Here is a 13,861-nt window from a genome sequence, read left to right as displayed (position 1 = left end):
TCTGGGAAAAAAGTGATATAATTAGTACTTTAATACTTAGGGTATTGTTACAGAAAGTCAATGACTTCCTTATTTTTACTGTTATAAAAGGAGCCTTTTTTTATTATCTAATCATTATTAAAGCCATCTGGAAAAAGTTAAGAAGAAAAGTTTTGTTAAACTTATAGCTGTATGTTTTATTTTAATTTGATGTTGTTTTTTTTGTTATTATTTTTTAGTTTATATGATTTACCAATTCCTCTTTAAATCTTTCCTTTAATAATCTTTTCTATCTTTTATAGTTCAGTTAACTTAGCTTACAGCTAGTAACACACATTTAGTAACTTACAGCTAGTCTTTGTTGTATTTTTAGGTTATTTTTATTTATGTCTGTTAAAGAAGTTTATTTTAAATTAAAGGATTTTATTGTTGATTACAGAGCTGAAGAAATTTGATATATGAATATGAATGAATAAAGTCACTGATATGCATTTATTTTATAATTTATTTTTTTAATTATTTAAATTATTTTTTATTAATAGATATAGTTTTAAAGTAATTATTGATAAGTATAACATTGAAGTTAGTATTGATAAAAATAGAAAAATTTGTTGAATTTTTATCTTATTATCAAGAAAAGAAGAATGCTGCACCCTACTTTGCGAAAACAAAAAACAAGTACTGTTCAGGTAATTGTCACCTAATTTATTTGTAATTCAAAATTTTGTTAATAAAGTTTAACATATGTACATTTATTACCATTGCATTTCCTAGAAATTGTATTGTTTGGCAGTTTGGATTGAAAAGGACACTGAAATTGAAGATGTTATTTCTTTATGTTGGGTAGATGAAGCCAATGAAATTGTTTGGTACCCATCAAAATTTGTTGATCCACTAAGGGTGATGATCGCTGATTGTACGGAGCCTAATTCTTTATGGTATTCATTTAAGCTTGTTAAAGTCAAGCGTATTAGCAGTAAGTTTTTTTGAATTTCTCTTTATCATTAAACTTAATTTTATATTTCAATTTTTTTAGTTTTCTTTTTTTGTAGATTGTTATGAAAGTTTTAAAAATGTTATTGTGTTACATTACAATCAGGTTCTTTTGATGAACTTATACAGCTCATGAAAGCAGGTATTTCAACTGAAGATGAACTGCCTTTAGATAATGCGAGAACTACAGGTTCTAAAAAGAAAAAGAATCTTACCCAACATTTTTTGTGTAAGCATGTTATTTATGTTAATGTTATAGTTATAAAAATTGTCTTTAATAAAAATGTTTTTTATTGAAAGCAAATAAAACAAGTTGAAAATAAAGTTATTTTATTTTTTAATAACTAGAAATATTTTTTATATTTAATTGTTGATTAAACATTACAATCTGTTACTTAATTATAGAACATTTTAATATTGTAATGTAAAGTTGATAATATATATTTAACTATTTTTAACTATGTTCATTTTTACAAAGGTGATTTGTCTGATGTTAATGCCGAAATCCCTATGGTTTGTGGCAAGGAGCAACAAAAAGAAGGTTTTTTTTTTTGTTTAATCATTGTTAATTGTTTGTAAAGTAATTAATATATAATAATAATATATAAAAATAAATATATTTTTTAAAAATTTCAATAAATTTTTATCTATAGAACATCAAAATGAGGATGGAAGTCTGCTAGAGTATCCTGTTTTTCGTTAGCATTTTATGTATTATTTCATTTTTAAATGTGAATCAAATCATTCCAAAACTCTAACATTATTTTTTTTTTTTTTTTTTTGCAGAATTTAAAAGTTTGCCAAAAAGACAGCTTAAAATAACTGAAAACAATAAGGAACCTTGTATCAAGGCAAAAGAAATGCCAGATGTGGATTTTTCATTGAAGAGTATGCAATCGAGTGCCAATGAAAAAGCGCACAGCTCAAGGCTGGTGTATTTTATTTGCTTTTTTATGATGTCATTATAATAGTTTGATTTATGATTATAGTTTAACTGTACTTATGTTTTACAAATTTTTTATTTATAAACTTTTCTTAACTTAATCTTCAAAAAGGAAAAGTCAAAAATTTAACAGTTCAGACGAAGAGACAATGGTAAAACCTCTTGCAAAAAAAAGCAGAGATCTTGAGAATGATATGGAAGAAATTTCTGGCAATAACTCTCAAATTGTTACAAAGACCATCAAAACCATCACAAAGGTTGGACGTCCGAAGTCAGCAGCAAATGAGTACTACCCACTTGGAACTATTGAGTTCCAGCAGAAACTTTTTATGCAGTTAAATGACCAAAAAGAACGTTTAAAAAACATTGAAAAAAGTCAAAAAATAATTTTAAAGTTTGTATCTAAAGACGACAAAGTGGATGGAATTGAAGAGATTTCCAAAGCCGAATCAATTGACCAGCTTAAAGACATTAATAAAAAATTAGATGAAGACCCCCAATATAGGAGAAAAGTTAAGAAAACATTAGAAATTATAGCCCTAACATGTAGTAATGCACGTCAACATATGAATGGTGCAATCAACACTCTAATGTCAGTTAATTTACAAACAAAAGTTAATGTTTTGTATGGAAACTACATTTCAAATAAAGATTACTGCGACCATGTGTCTCTACGTCGAGAACTACCAGAGATTTTTAAAATTCTTGTTGATGCTGTTAGCACAACATGGAATATATCTGTTAAAGAATTGCAGAAATTTATGTCTGAATGGCTAAAGAATGCACCAAAAAGAGCTTCAAGAGACATTTTAATTTAATATAAATATTCTGGATTGTAATTTCTTAGTACTATAAATACTAATTACTAATTAACTTTTTCAATTATGAATCACCATTTTTTTATATTTATGTTGCAGATGTTATTAATGTGGAGATAAATGTTTGTTAAAGTGTACTACTAATATAATATTTTTCTTTAATTACTATAAATTACTATAAGAAAGTTCTATCATTATAATTCAAATTTAATTTACAAAGTCAATATTCAAAAAAATATTTATTTAAATAGCATATAATTGATAAAATTAATAAAAATTCATTGGAAGAAACTTGTTGTTGATTACATACCCAAAAAAATGATATCTTCGATAAGTTCAAAAATAAGTTTACTTATTTTTGAATAATATGTAGTAGTTGTTAAATATTTTGAACAATATTTAACAACTACTACTCTCTTATATCATGACATCTTATCTCTATCAGATATATTGATTTTTGATTCATATATGATGTTTTTCTTTGTATTTACTTATCCATTACATTTTTTCATTTCAGGTTTATCATGTGATGGGTTTATGCGATATAAAAGAACGAATATATGTAAGTTTTTATGAATTTTTGAAAAACGTCTGCTAATAATTAGTCCAGTCAACGTTCAAACTTCAATGTTGCATATGTCATTTTTAAGTAGTTTCTAGGCTTTTCTGCAACAAATTTGAGCTGAAAATTTTTTTTTTAAGCCTATAAGAAGAATTGGCATTATTCTTTGTTTAATTTAATTTATTTAAATACAGTGGTTCTAATAAATAAATGTTTGTTTGTTCTTGGTTTTTTACTTATCTGTTTTCAGATTCTTATAAACTAGGCAACTCAGCTAAGCAAGTTTTGTTCTATTTTTTTGTGCAATTGGAAAGAGCTGAAAGTTATTTTTTAGAGCAATTGAAAAGAACTGAAGTGTTTTTTAGTAACTTCACACAGTATAACTGATACTGATTTAAGTAAGTTTACAATTTTGTTTTATTTTATATTGGATTTATTTTATATTTGATATATATTATATTAGATATATATTTTATGTATTTAACATGAAAAACTGACTGTAATTTGTTGACACGAAAGTTTATAAACATAAATCTGCCTTTATTTCAGAATATTTTATATTTCAATGTATCTATATAAATATTCTTGCTTAGAAAAAATAAATTAATTCCTTTTGAAAGTAGTTGAAAAAAATGATGATGTTTTTACATATTTCATTGTGTAAAGTGTTATACCACTTTTTAAAGGTATGTAAATATATATATATATATATATATATATATATACACATATATATATATATATATATATATATATATATATATATATATATATATATATATATACATATATAATTACTTTAGAGTAAAATATACTGACTGACATTGCTTCAATTTTTTATACAAGATTGTGCATTTATTATTTTTGTGCATTAAGGTAAAAATAACTTTGTGCATTGTAGTCTAGATTCTTTGTTAAATTAAAAATAATTGATGTAAATAAATATTGTTTAATATTTTTGATAAACGACTTATGTATATAAACATAAAAAGATATGGATTTCAAAAAATCTCAAGTTTAAATAGAGTCTTTGATTAGAAAAGATCACAATTTGTAAGATTCTTTTACGTTCATTTATTCAATTATAACAATAGTAAGATTACTGGTAATATGTTTAATGATAACAGTGAAATTGAAATAGATAGTATTAGGCTCAACGAAGTTATTAATGTAAAGGCTTATAGGCAACTTGAAAATGGTTGTCAAATGAAAAAAATAGATCAAGGCAGGATGAAGTTAATCGTTGTTGAAATGTAAGAAATGCAACTCGGCGTGCAGAAAACTTACTTGACAGAATTCAGTGTCAAGCAGTGTTAATGTCTGTTAATTTCATTTTATTTTAGACACTTTAAAACAAAGCAAAGTATGAGTTTAACTATTTATTGTAACAATTAACACTTTTAAATCTAAATAATTTTATTTATTTTCATAATTTCTATCTTAATTATGTTCTTTTTTCATTTTTTTTTTAGTTTGTCTTCCCTTTGTCATGTTTTGATTAGCTAACTGTTGAAACATGGTTTTAATTTTGTAAATTTAGTATGATGTGAAATTTACTCTATTAATCATAAGTCAACAGTTAGAGCGAAGCTGGAGCTTAATTAAGAAATGCTGGAAATTAGCTTTTAATCAAGATAAAAATAATTTTGTTTACTGGTAACATAATAAAACCAGTTAATACTATTTATTCCGTGCTTTTTTACATTTGTTAACATGCTGCTTTGGAAACACTTTCTTTCTCTCCCTATCTCTCTTAGATGAGAGGGAGATTTAATAAAACTTATGTAATTACTGAGCTCTTAGGTATTTCTTAATACCACAAATGATAATGACCATTTATAAGAAATATTTTACGAGTTGTTTGCTATTTTATAATATGGTTGCTCAAATTGTTTAACTATAATTGAATCGATGTATACAAAAACGTTCTAAGTCATAAAAACTATTTTTAAGTCAGACAACTTTAACTATGTATGACACACACACATATATATATATATATATATATATATATATATATATATATATATATATATATATATATATATATATTACTAATTTTGAAATATATTTTAACAAATCTAATATTTAAAGATGTCAAAAAGCACCCAGATTTTTTTTTTGAATTTATTAAAGTAATAATTCTGGATTTAATAAGTTTTTTCTCGTTCCATGAAAAAATAGTTTTTATGACTTAGAACGTTTTTGTATACATCGATTCAATTGTCCCTTGATTGTTCAAATATTTTAAAATCTTTTAAGTCCAAGTATTTAAGTTAATAAAATATCTTATTATGTTGTGGTGTTATTTGCCAGCGTTACTATAGTAACAATGTATACATTGTGTTGTCTAGCCTTTTTAAAATTTTTTAAAATTATTCTCTAGACACAGAATATATATTTTCTGTTATTATTATCCTAATTCTACTAACAATAAAATGCAAATAGTACTTTTGTAATAAAAAATTGTGATTTTTTTTTTAATATTTTTTTTTTAGGTATTTGCAGGCTTTACTTGACTTTTCTTTTCTGGTACCTGTGTTGTGACAGATTTTAAAAAGAACTCAACTGATGTTAATGCGGTCTTTATGTCGCTACCTATAAGCATTGACGTTGCTGATACGGAGTCAAAGTTAAAATATTTATAGATAAATTTGTATTTAATTTTTTAGATAATATATCAAGTTATTAATGTGTTTTTATTGTTATTAATGATTTAATAACTCATAACCCGTATTACGGGTTGCTTACTGCTAGTCATTATCATTATGTTATGAATTCATATTAGTTAATAAAATTGTATTGAATATTCTCTGGTTACGTGTTTTATACGTGTTTAAATGCGAGTTTGATACTCAGTAGGCGTCGTATTGTATACCTGTCTTTATACGCATCTGATATCTATTTTTAATGCGCGTTTGACACGATAAAATGGCTAACAAATATTCGTAAATAATGCGTATTCTGGAAAGTTTTAAATGCGCATGCAATACCAGGAAAATATCGTATTGAATATTCTCTGGTTATCGTGTTTTATACGTGTTTACAAGAGTTTCAAATGCGAGTTTGATACTCAGTAGGCGTCGTATTGTATACCTGTCTTTATGCGCATCTAATGCGTATTTCTAATGCGTATTCGACACGATAAAATGGCTAACATACATACCACATCGATACGTATTTAAACGAGTTTCTAATGCGCATTTACAACTAAATTTGCCGACTGGGTATATTTGCATAACAGAAACGTACGTTTCTGTTATGCAAATATTGCTAAACTTGTGTTTTATTTCATCCAAAAAAAATTTTAAGTTTTTAAAGTTTTTATTTAGACTTCTGATGTTAATGTTTAATATTGAAAATGCTTCTTTCCCAGTCGGCAAATTTAGTTGTAAATGCGCATTAGAAACTCGTTTAAATACGTATCGATGTGGTATGTATGTTAGCCATTTTATCGTGTCGAATACGCATTAGAAATACGCATTAGATGCGCATAAAGACAGGTATACAATACGACGCCTACTGAGTATCAAACTCGCATTTGAAACTCTTGTAAACACGTATAAAACACGATAACCAGAGAATATTCAATACGATATTTTCCTGGTATTGCATGCGCATTTAAAACTTTCCAGAATACGCATTATTTACGAATATTTGTTAGCCATTTTATCGTGTCAAACGCGCATTAAAAATAGATATCAGATGCGTATAAAGACAGGTATACAATACGACGCCTACTGAGTATCAAACTCGCATTTAAACACGTATAAAACACGTAACCAGAGAATATTCAATACAATTTTATTAACTAATATGAATTCATAACATAATGATAATGACTAGCAGTAAGCAACCCGTAATACGGGTTATGAGTTATTAAATCATTAATAACAATAAAAACACATTAATAACTTGATATATTATCTAAAAAATTAAATACAAATTTATCTATAAATATTTTAACTTTGACTCCGTATCAGCAACGTCAATGCTTATAGGTAGCGACATAAAGACCGCATTAACATCAGTTGAGTTCTTTTTAAAATCTGTCACAACACAGGTACCAGAAAAGAAAAGTCAAGTAAAGCCTGCAAATACCTAAAAAAAAAATATTAAAAAAAAAAATCACAATTTTTTATTACAAAAGTACTATTTGCATTTTATTGTTAGTAGAATTAGGATAATAATAACAGAAAATATATATTCTGTGTCTAGAGAATAATTTTAAAAAATTTTAAAAAGGCTAGACAACACAATGTATACATTGTTACTATAGTAACGCTGGCAAATAACACCACAACATAATAAGATATTTTATTAACTTAAATACTTGGACTTAAAAGATTTTAAAATATTTGAACAATCAAGGGACAATTGAATCGATGTATACAAAAACGTTCTAAGTCATAAAAACTATTTTTTCATGGAACGAGAAAAAACTTATTAAATCCAGAATTATTACTTTAATAAATTCAAAAAAAAATCTGGGTGCTTTTTGACATCTTTAAATATTAGATTTGTTAAAATATATTTCAAAATTAGTAATATATATATATATATATATATATATATATATATATATATATATATATATATATATATATATATATATGTGTGTGTGTCATACATAGTTAAAGTTGTCTGACTTAAAAATAGTTTTTATGACTTAGAACGTTTTTGTATACATCGATTCAATTATAGTTAAACAATTTGAGCAACCATATTATAAAATAGCAAACAACTCGTAAAATATTTCTTATAAATGGTCATTATCATTTGTGGTATTAAGAAATACCTAAGAGCTCAGTAATTACATAAGTTTTATTAAATCTCCCTCTCATCTAAGAGAGATAGGGAGAGAAAGAAAGTGTTTCCAAAGCAGCATGTTAACAAATGTAAAAAAGCACGGAATAAATAGTATTAACTGGTTTTATTATGTTACCAGTAAACAAAATTATTTTTATCTTGATTAAAAGCTAATTTCCAGCATTTCTTAATTAAGCTCCAGCTTCGCTCTAACTGTTGACTTATGATTAATAGAGTAAATTTCACATCATACTAAATTTACAAAATTAAAACCATGTTTCAACAGTTAGCTAATCAAAACATGACAAAGGGAAGACAAACTAAAAAAAAAATGAAAAAAGAACATAATTAAGATAGAAATTATGAAAATAAATAAAATTATTTAGATTTAAAAGTGTTAATTGTTACAATAAATAGTTAAACTCATACTTTGCTTTGTTTTAAAGTGTCTAAAATAAAATGAAATTAACAGACATTAACACTGCTTGACACTGAATTCTGTCAAGTAAGTTTTCTGCACGCCGAGTTGCATTTCTTACATTTCAACAACGATTAACTTCATCCTGCCTTGATCTATTTTTTTCATTTGACAACCATTTTCAAGTTGCCTATAAGCCTTTACATTAATAACTTCGTTGAGCCTAATACTATCTATTTCAATTTCACTGTTATCATTAAACATATTACCAGTAATCTTACTATTGTTATAATTGAATAAATGAACGTAAAAGAATCTTACAAATTGTGATCTTTTCTAATCAAAGACTCTATTTAAACTTGAGATTTTTTGAAATCCATATCTTTTTATGTTTATATACATAAGTCGTTTATCAAAAATATTAAACAATATTTATTTACATCAATTATTTTTAATTTAACAAAGAATCTAGACTACAATGCACAAAGTTATTTTTACCTTAATGCACAAAAATAATAAATGCACAATCTTGTATAAAAAATTGAAGCAATGTCAGTCAGTATATTTTACTCTAAAGTAATTATATATGTATATATATATATATATATATATATATATATATATATATATATATATATATATATATATATATATATATATATATATATATTTACATACCTTTAAAAAGTGGTATAACACTTTACACAATGAAATATGTAAAAACATCATCATTTTTTTCAACTACTTTCAAAAGGAATTAATTTATTTTTTCTAAGCAAGAATATTTATATAGATACATTGAAATATAAAATATTCTGAAATAAAGGCAGATTTATGTTTATAAACTTTCGTGTCAACAAATTACAGTCAGTTTTTCATGTTAAATACATAAAATATATATCTAATATAATATATATCAAATATAAAATAAATCCAATATAAAATAAAACAAAATTGTAAACTTACTTAAATCAGTATCAGTTATACTGTGTGAAGTTACTAAAAAACACTTCAGTTCTTTTCAATTGCTCTAAAAAATAACTTTCAGCTCTTTCCAATTGCACAAAAAAATAGAACAAAACTTGCTTAGCTGAGTTGCCTAGTTTATAAGAATCTGAAAACAGATAAGTAAAAAACCAAGAACAAACAAACATTTATTTATTAGAACCACTGTATTTAAATAAATTAAATTAAACAAAGAATAATGCCAATTCTTCTTATAGGCTTAAAAAAAAAATTTTCAGCTCAAATTTGTTGCAGAAAAGCCTAGAAACTACTTAAAAATGACATATGCAACATTGAAGTTTGAACGTTGACTGGACTAATTATTAGCAGACGTTTTTCAAAAATTCATAAAAACTTACATATATTCGTTCTTTTATATCGCATAAACCCATCACATGATAAACCTGAAATGAAAAAATGTAATGGATAAGTAAATACAAAGAAAAACATCATATATGAATCAAAAATCAATATATCTGATAGAGATAAGATGTCATGATATAAGAGAGTAGTAGTTGTTAAATATTGTTCAAAATATTTAACAACTACTACATATTATTCAAAAATAAGTAAACTTATTTTTGAACTTATCGAAGATATCATTTTTTTGGGTATGTAATCAACAACAAGTTTCTTCCAATGAATTTTTATTAATTTTATCAATTATATGCTATTTAAATAAATATTTTTTTGAATATTGACTTTGTAAATTAAATTTGAATTATAATGATAGAACTTTCTTATAGTAATTTATAGTAATTAAAGAAAAATATTATATTAGTAGTACACTTTAACAAACATTTATCTCCACATTAATAACATCTGCAACATAAATATAAAAAAATGGTGATTCATAATTGAAAAAGTTAATTAGTAATTAGTATTTATAGTACTAAGAAATTACAATCCAGAATATTTATATTAAATTAAAATGTCTCTTGAAGCTCTTTTTGGTGCATTCTTTAGCCATTCAGACATAAATTTCTGCAATTCTTTAACAGATATATTCCATGTTGTGCTAACAGCATCAACAAGAATTTTAAAAATCTCTGGTAGTTCTCGACGTAGAGACACATGGTCGCAGTAATCTTTATTTGAAATGTAGTTTCCATACAAAACATTAACTTTTGTTTGTAAATTAACTGACATTAGAGTGTTGATTGCACCATTCATATGTTGACGTGCATTACTACATGTTAGGGCTATAATTTCTAATGTTTTCTTAACTTTTCTCCTATATTGGGGGTCTTCATCTAATTTTTTATTAATGTCTTTAAGCTGGTCAATTGATTCGGCTTTGGAAATCTCTTCAATTCCATCCACTTTGTCGTCTTTAGATACAAACTTTAAAATTATTTTTTGACTTTTTTCAATGTTTTTTAAACGTTCTTTTTGGTCATTTAACTGCATAAAAAGTTTCTGCTGGAACTCAATAGTTCCAAGTGGGTAGTACTCATTTGCTGCTGACTTCGGACGTCCAACCTTTGTGATGGTTTTGATGGTCTTTGTAACAATTTGAGAGTTATTGCCAGAAATTTCTTCCATATCATTCTCAAGATCTCTGCTTTTTTTTGCAAGAGGTTTTACCATTGTCTCTTCGTCTGAACTGTTAAATTTTTGACTTTTCCTTTTTGAAGATTAAGTTAAGAAAAGTTTATAAATAAAAAATTTGTAAAACATAAGTACAGTTAAACTATAATCATAAATCAAACTATTATAATGACATCATAAAAAAGCAAATAAAATACACCAGCCTTGAGCTGTGCGCTTTTTCATTGGCACTCGATTGCATACTCTTCAATGAAAAATCCACATCTGGCATTTCTTTTGCCTTGATACAAGGTTCCTTATTGTTTTCAGTTATTTTAAGCTGTCTTTTTGGCAAACTTTTAAATTCTGCAAAAAAAAAAAAAAAAAAAATAATGTTAGAGTTTTGGAATGATTTGATTCACATTTAAAAATGAAATAATACATAAAATGCTAACGAAAAACAGGATACTCTAGCAGACTTCCATCCTCATTTTGATGTTCTATAGATAAAAATTTATTGAAATTTTTAAAAAATATATTTATTTTTATATATTATTATTATATATTAATTACTTTACAAACAATTAACAATGATTAAACAAAAAAAAAAACCTTCTTTTTGTTGCTCCTTGCCACAAACCATAGGGATTTCGGCATTAACATCAGACAAATCACCTTTGTAAAAATGAACATAGTTAAAAATAGTTAAATATATATTATCAACTTTACATTACAATATTAAAATGTTCTATAATTAAGTAACAGATTGTAATGTTTAATCAACAATTAAATATAAAAAATATTTCTAGTTATTAAAAAATAAAATAACTTTATTTTCAACTTGTTTTATTTGCTTTCAATAAAAAACATTTTTATTAAAGACAATTTTTATAACTATAACATTAACATAAATAACATGCTTACACAAAAAATGTTGGGTAAGATTCTTTTTCTTTTTAGAACCTGTAGTTCTCGCATTATCTAAAGGCAGTTCATCTTCAGTTGAAATACCTGCTTTCATGAGCTGTATAAGTTCATCAAAAGAACCTGATTGTAATGTAACACAATAACATTTTTAAAACTTTCATAACAATCTACAAAAAAAGAAAACTAAAAAAATTGAAATATAAAATTAAGTTTAATGATAAAGAGAAATTCAAAAAAACTTACTGCTAATACGCTTGACTTTAACAAGCTTAAATGAATACCATAAAGAATTAGGCTCCGTACAATCAGCGATCATCACCCTTAGTGGATCAACAAATTTTGATGGGTACCAAACAATTTCATTGGCTTCATCTACCCAACATAAAGAAATAACATCTTCAATTTCAGTGTCCTTTTCAATCCAAACTGCCAAACAATACAATTTCTAGGAAATGCAATGGTAATAAATGTACATATGTTAAACTTTATTAACAAAATTTTGAATTACAAATAAATTAGGTGACAATTACCTGAACAGTACTTGTTTTTTGTTTTCGCAAAGTAGGGTGCAGCATTCTTCTTTTCTTGATAATAAGATAAAAATTCAACAAATTTTTCTATTTTTATCAATACTAACTTCAATGTTATACTTATCAATAATTACTTTAAAACTATATCTATTAATAAAAAATAATTTAAATAATTAAAAAAATAAATTATAAAATAAATGCATATCAGTGACTTTATTCATTCATATTCATATATCAAATTTCTTCAGCTCTGTAATCAACAATAAAATCCTTTAATTTAAAATAAACTTCTTTAACAGACATAAATAAAAATAACCTAAAAATACAACAAAGACTAGCTGTAAGTTACTAAATGTGTGTTACTAGCTGTAAGCTAAGTTAACTGAACTATAAAAGATAGAAAAGATTATTAAAGGAAAGATTTAAAGAGGAATTGGTAAATCATATAAACTAAAAAATAATAACAAAAAAAACAACATCAAATTAAAATAAAACATACAGCTATAAGTTTAACAAAACTTTTCTTCTTAACTTTTTCCAGATGGCTTTAATAATGATTAGATAATAAAAAAAGGCTCCTTTTATAACAGTAAAAATAAGGAAGTCATTGACTTTCTGTAACAATACCCTAAGTATTAAAGTACTAATTATATCACTTTTTTCCCAGACAGACAGCTAATTAAGCTACTTAAATGATTGCTCTGTTTATAACTAGCCAAAAAAAAAAAGTCAGACATTCACAATTATCACAATTATAAGTGTTGCAATAAATTTATGATATTAGTGATATCAAGAAATATTTTTACAACTACAAACTAATACTATTTTTTTAAATTATTATTCTCAATTTTGCTTATACAATTTTTATCTATCATTTTTAAATAAGTATTTTAAGTGATTTAAAAACTTATTTCTAAATAATTTTGAACCTTTATTAAATCTTAATGATTACTTTTTAAATAAAATTTATAAAATAATTTATTTTTAACAAAAATTGATATCTATTGTATTTTATATAACACATTTAGGGGGTAAGACTTTAAAAAAAAACATTATTTTTTGTTTGGCCACCATATACATATATATATATATATATATATATATATATATATATATATATATATATATATATATATATATATATATATATATATATATATATGTATATATATATATATATATATATATATATCTATATATATATATATATATCTATATATATATATATATATATATATATATATATATATATATATATATATATATATATATATATATATATATATATATATATATATATATATATATATATGCCTCGTAGGTAAAGGACATCATCTCCATTTTGTC

At 24.4% G+C, this 13,861-nt stretch overlaps 2 protein-coding genes across 10 annotated transcripts; one reads left to right on the top strand and one right to left on the bottom strand.

Moving 5' to 3' along the window:
• The first annotated feature begins 271 nt into the window (after positions 1-271).
• LOC136076667 (uncharacterized) lies at positions 272-5,987 on the top strand. Of its 5 annotated transcripts, none has more exons than XR_010636466.1 (9): positions 279-668; positions 754-955; positions 1,079-1,201; positions 1,451-1,513; positions 1,626-1,670; positions 1,759-1,900; positions 3,251-3,295; positions 3,561-3,693; positions 5,794-5,987. XR_010636466.1 is itself a non-coding variant. In XM_065789996.1 (7 exons), the coding sequence occupies exons 1-7, from the start codon at positions 624-626 to the stop codon at positions 3,261-3,263; spliced, it is 633 nt and encodes a 210-aa protein (XP_065646068.1). In that variant the 5' UTR covers positions 289-623; the 3' UTR covers positions 3,264-3,527. The 5 variants fall into 5 exon arrangements, 2 of the variants coding, with proteins under 2 accessions (XP_065646069.1, XP_065646068.1); XR_010636465.1 differs by having other exon boundaries at positions 280-668; positions 3,546-3,693; XR_010636467.1 differs by having other exon boundaries at positions 281-668; positions 3,630-3,693.
• Positions 5,988-7,202: 1,215 nt separating this feature from the next.
• Positions 7,203-12,910, bottom strand: LOC136076666 (uncharacterized). Of its 5 annotated transcripts, none has more exons than XR_010636463.1 (9): positions 12,515-12,903; positions 12,228-12,429; positions 11,982-12,104; positions 11,670-11,732; positions 11,513-11,557; positions 11,282-11,423; positions 9,887-9,931; positions 9,489-9,621; positions 7,203-7,396 (listed from the first exon to the last, which is right to left on the bottom strand). XR_010636463.1 is itself a non-coding variant. In XM_065789994.1 (7 exons), exons 1-7 carry the CDS (start codon positions 12,557-12,559, stop codon positions 9,919-9,921), a joined length of 633 nt encoding a protein of 210 aa, XP_065646066.1. In that variant the 5' UTR covers positions 12,560-12,894; the 3' UTR covers positions 9,658-9,918. The 5 variants fall into 5 exon arrangements, 2 of the variants coding, with proteins under 2 accessions (XP_065646066.1, XP_065646067.1); XR_010636462.1 differs by having other exon boundaries at positions 9,489-9,636; positions 12,515-12,902; XR_010636464.1 differs by having other exon boundaries at positions 9,489-9,552; positions 12,515-12,902.
• Between the last annotated feature and the right edge of the window lie 951 nt (positions 12,911-13,861).

Source organism: Hydra vulgaris, chromosome 02 (assembly GCF_038396675.1).
Source record: "Hydra vulgaris chromosome 02, alternate assembly HydraT2T_AEP".
Lineage (NCBI taxonomy): Eukaryota > Metazoa > Cnidaria > Hydrozoa > Anthoathecata > Hydridae > Hydra > Hydra vulgaris.
Note: the sequence above shows the minus strand (reverse complement) of the source record. Positions and strands in the feature narration are given on the sequence as shown.

Coding starts and splice junctions, on each gene's coding strand:
- LOC136076667 (XM_065789996.1), top strand. CDS start 624: ATGCTGCACCCTACTTTGCGAAAACAAAAAACAAGTACTGTTCAG. Junction 1,514..1,625: donor CAAGGAGCAACAAAAAGAAG/GTTTTTTTTTTT, acceptor TTTTATCTATAG/AACATCAAAATGAGGATGGA. Junction 1,671..1,758: donor GCTAGAGTATCCTGTTTTTC/GTTAGCATTTTA, acceptor TTTTTTTTGCAG/AATTTAAAAGTTTGCCAAAA.
- LOC136076666 (XM_065789994.1), bottom strand. CDS start 12,559: ATGCTGCACCCTACTTTGCGAAAACAAAAAACAAGTACTGTTCAG. Junction 12,105..12,227: donor TAAAGTCAAGCGTATTAGCA/GTAAGTTTTTTT, acceptor CATTACAATCAG/GTTCTTTTGATGAACTTATA. Junction 11,733..11,981: donor TCTTACCCAACATTTTTTGT/GTAAGCATGTTA, acceptor ATTTTTACAAAG/GTGATTTGTCTGATGTTAAT.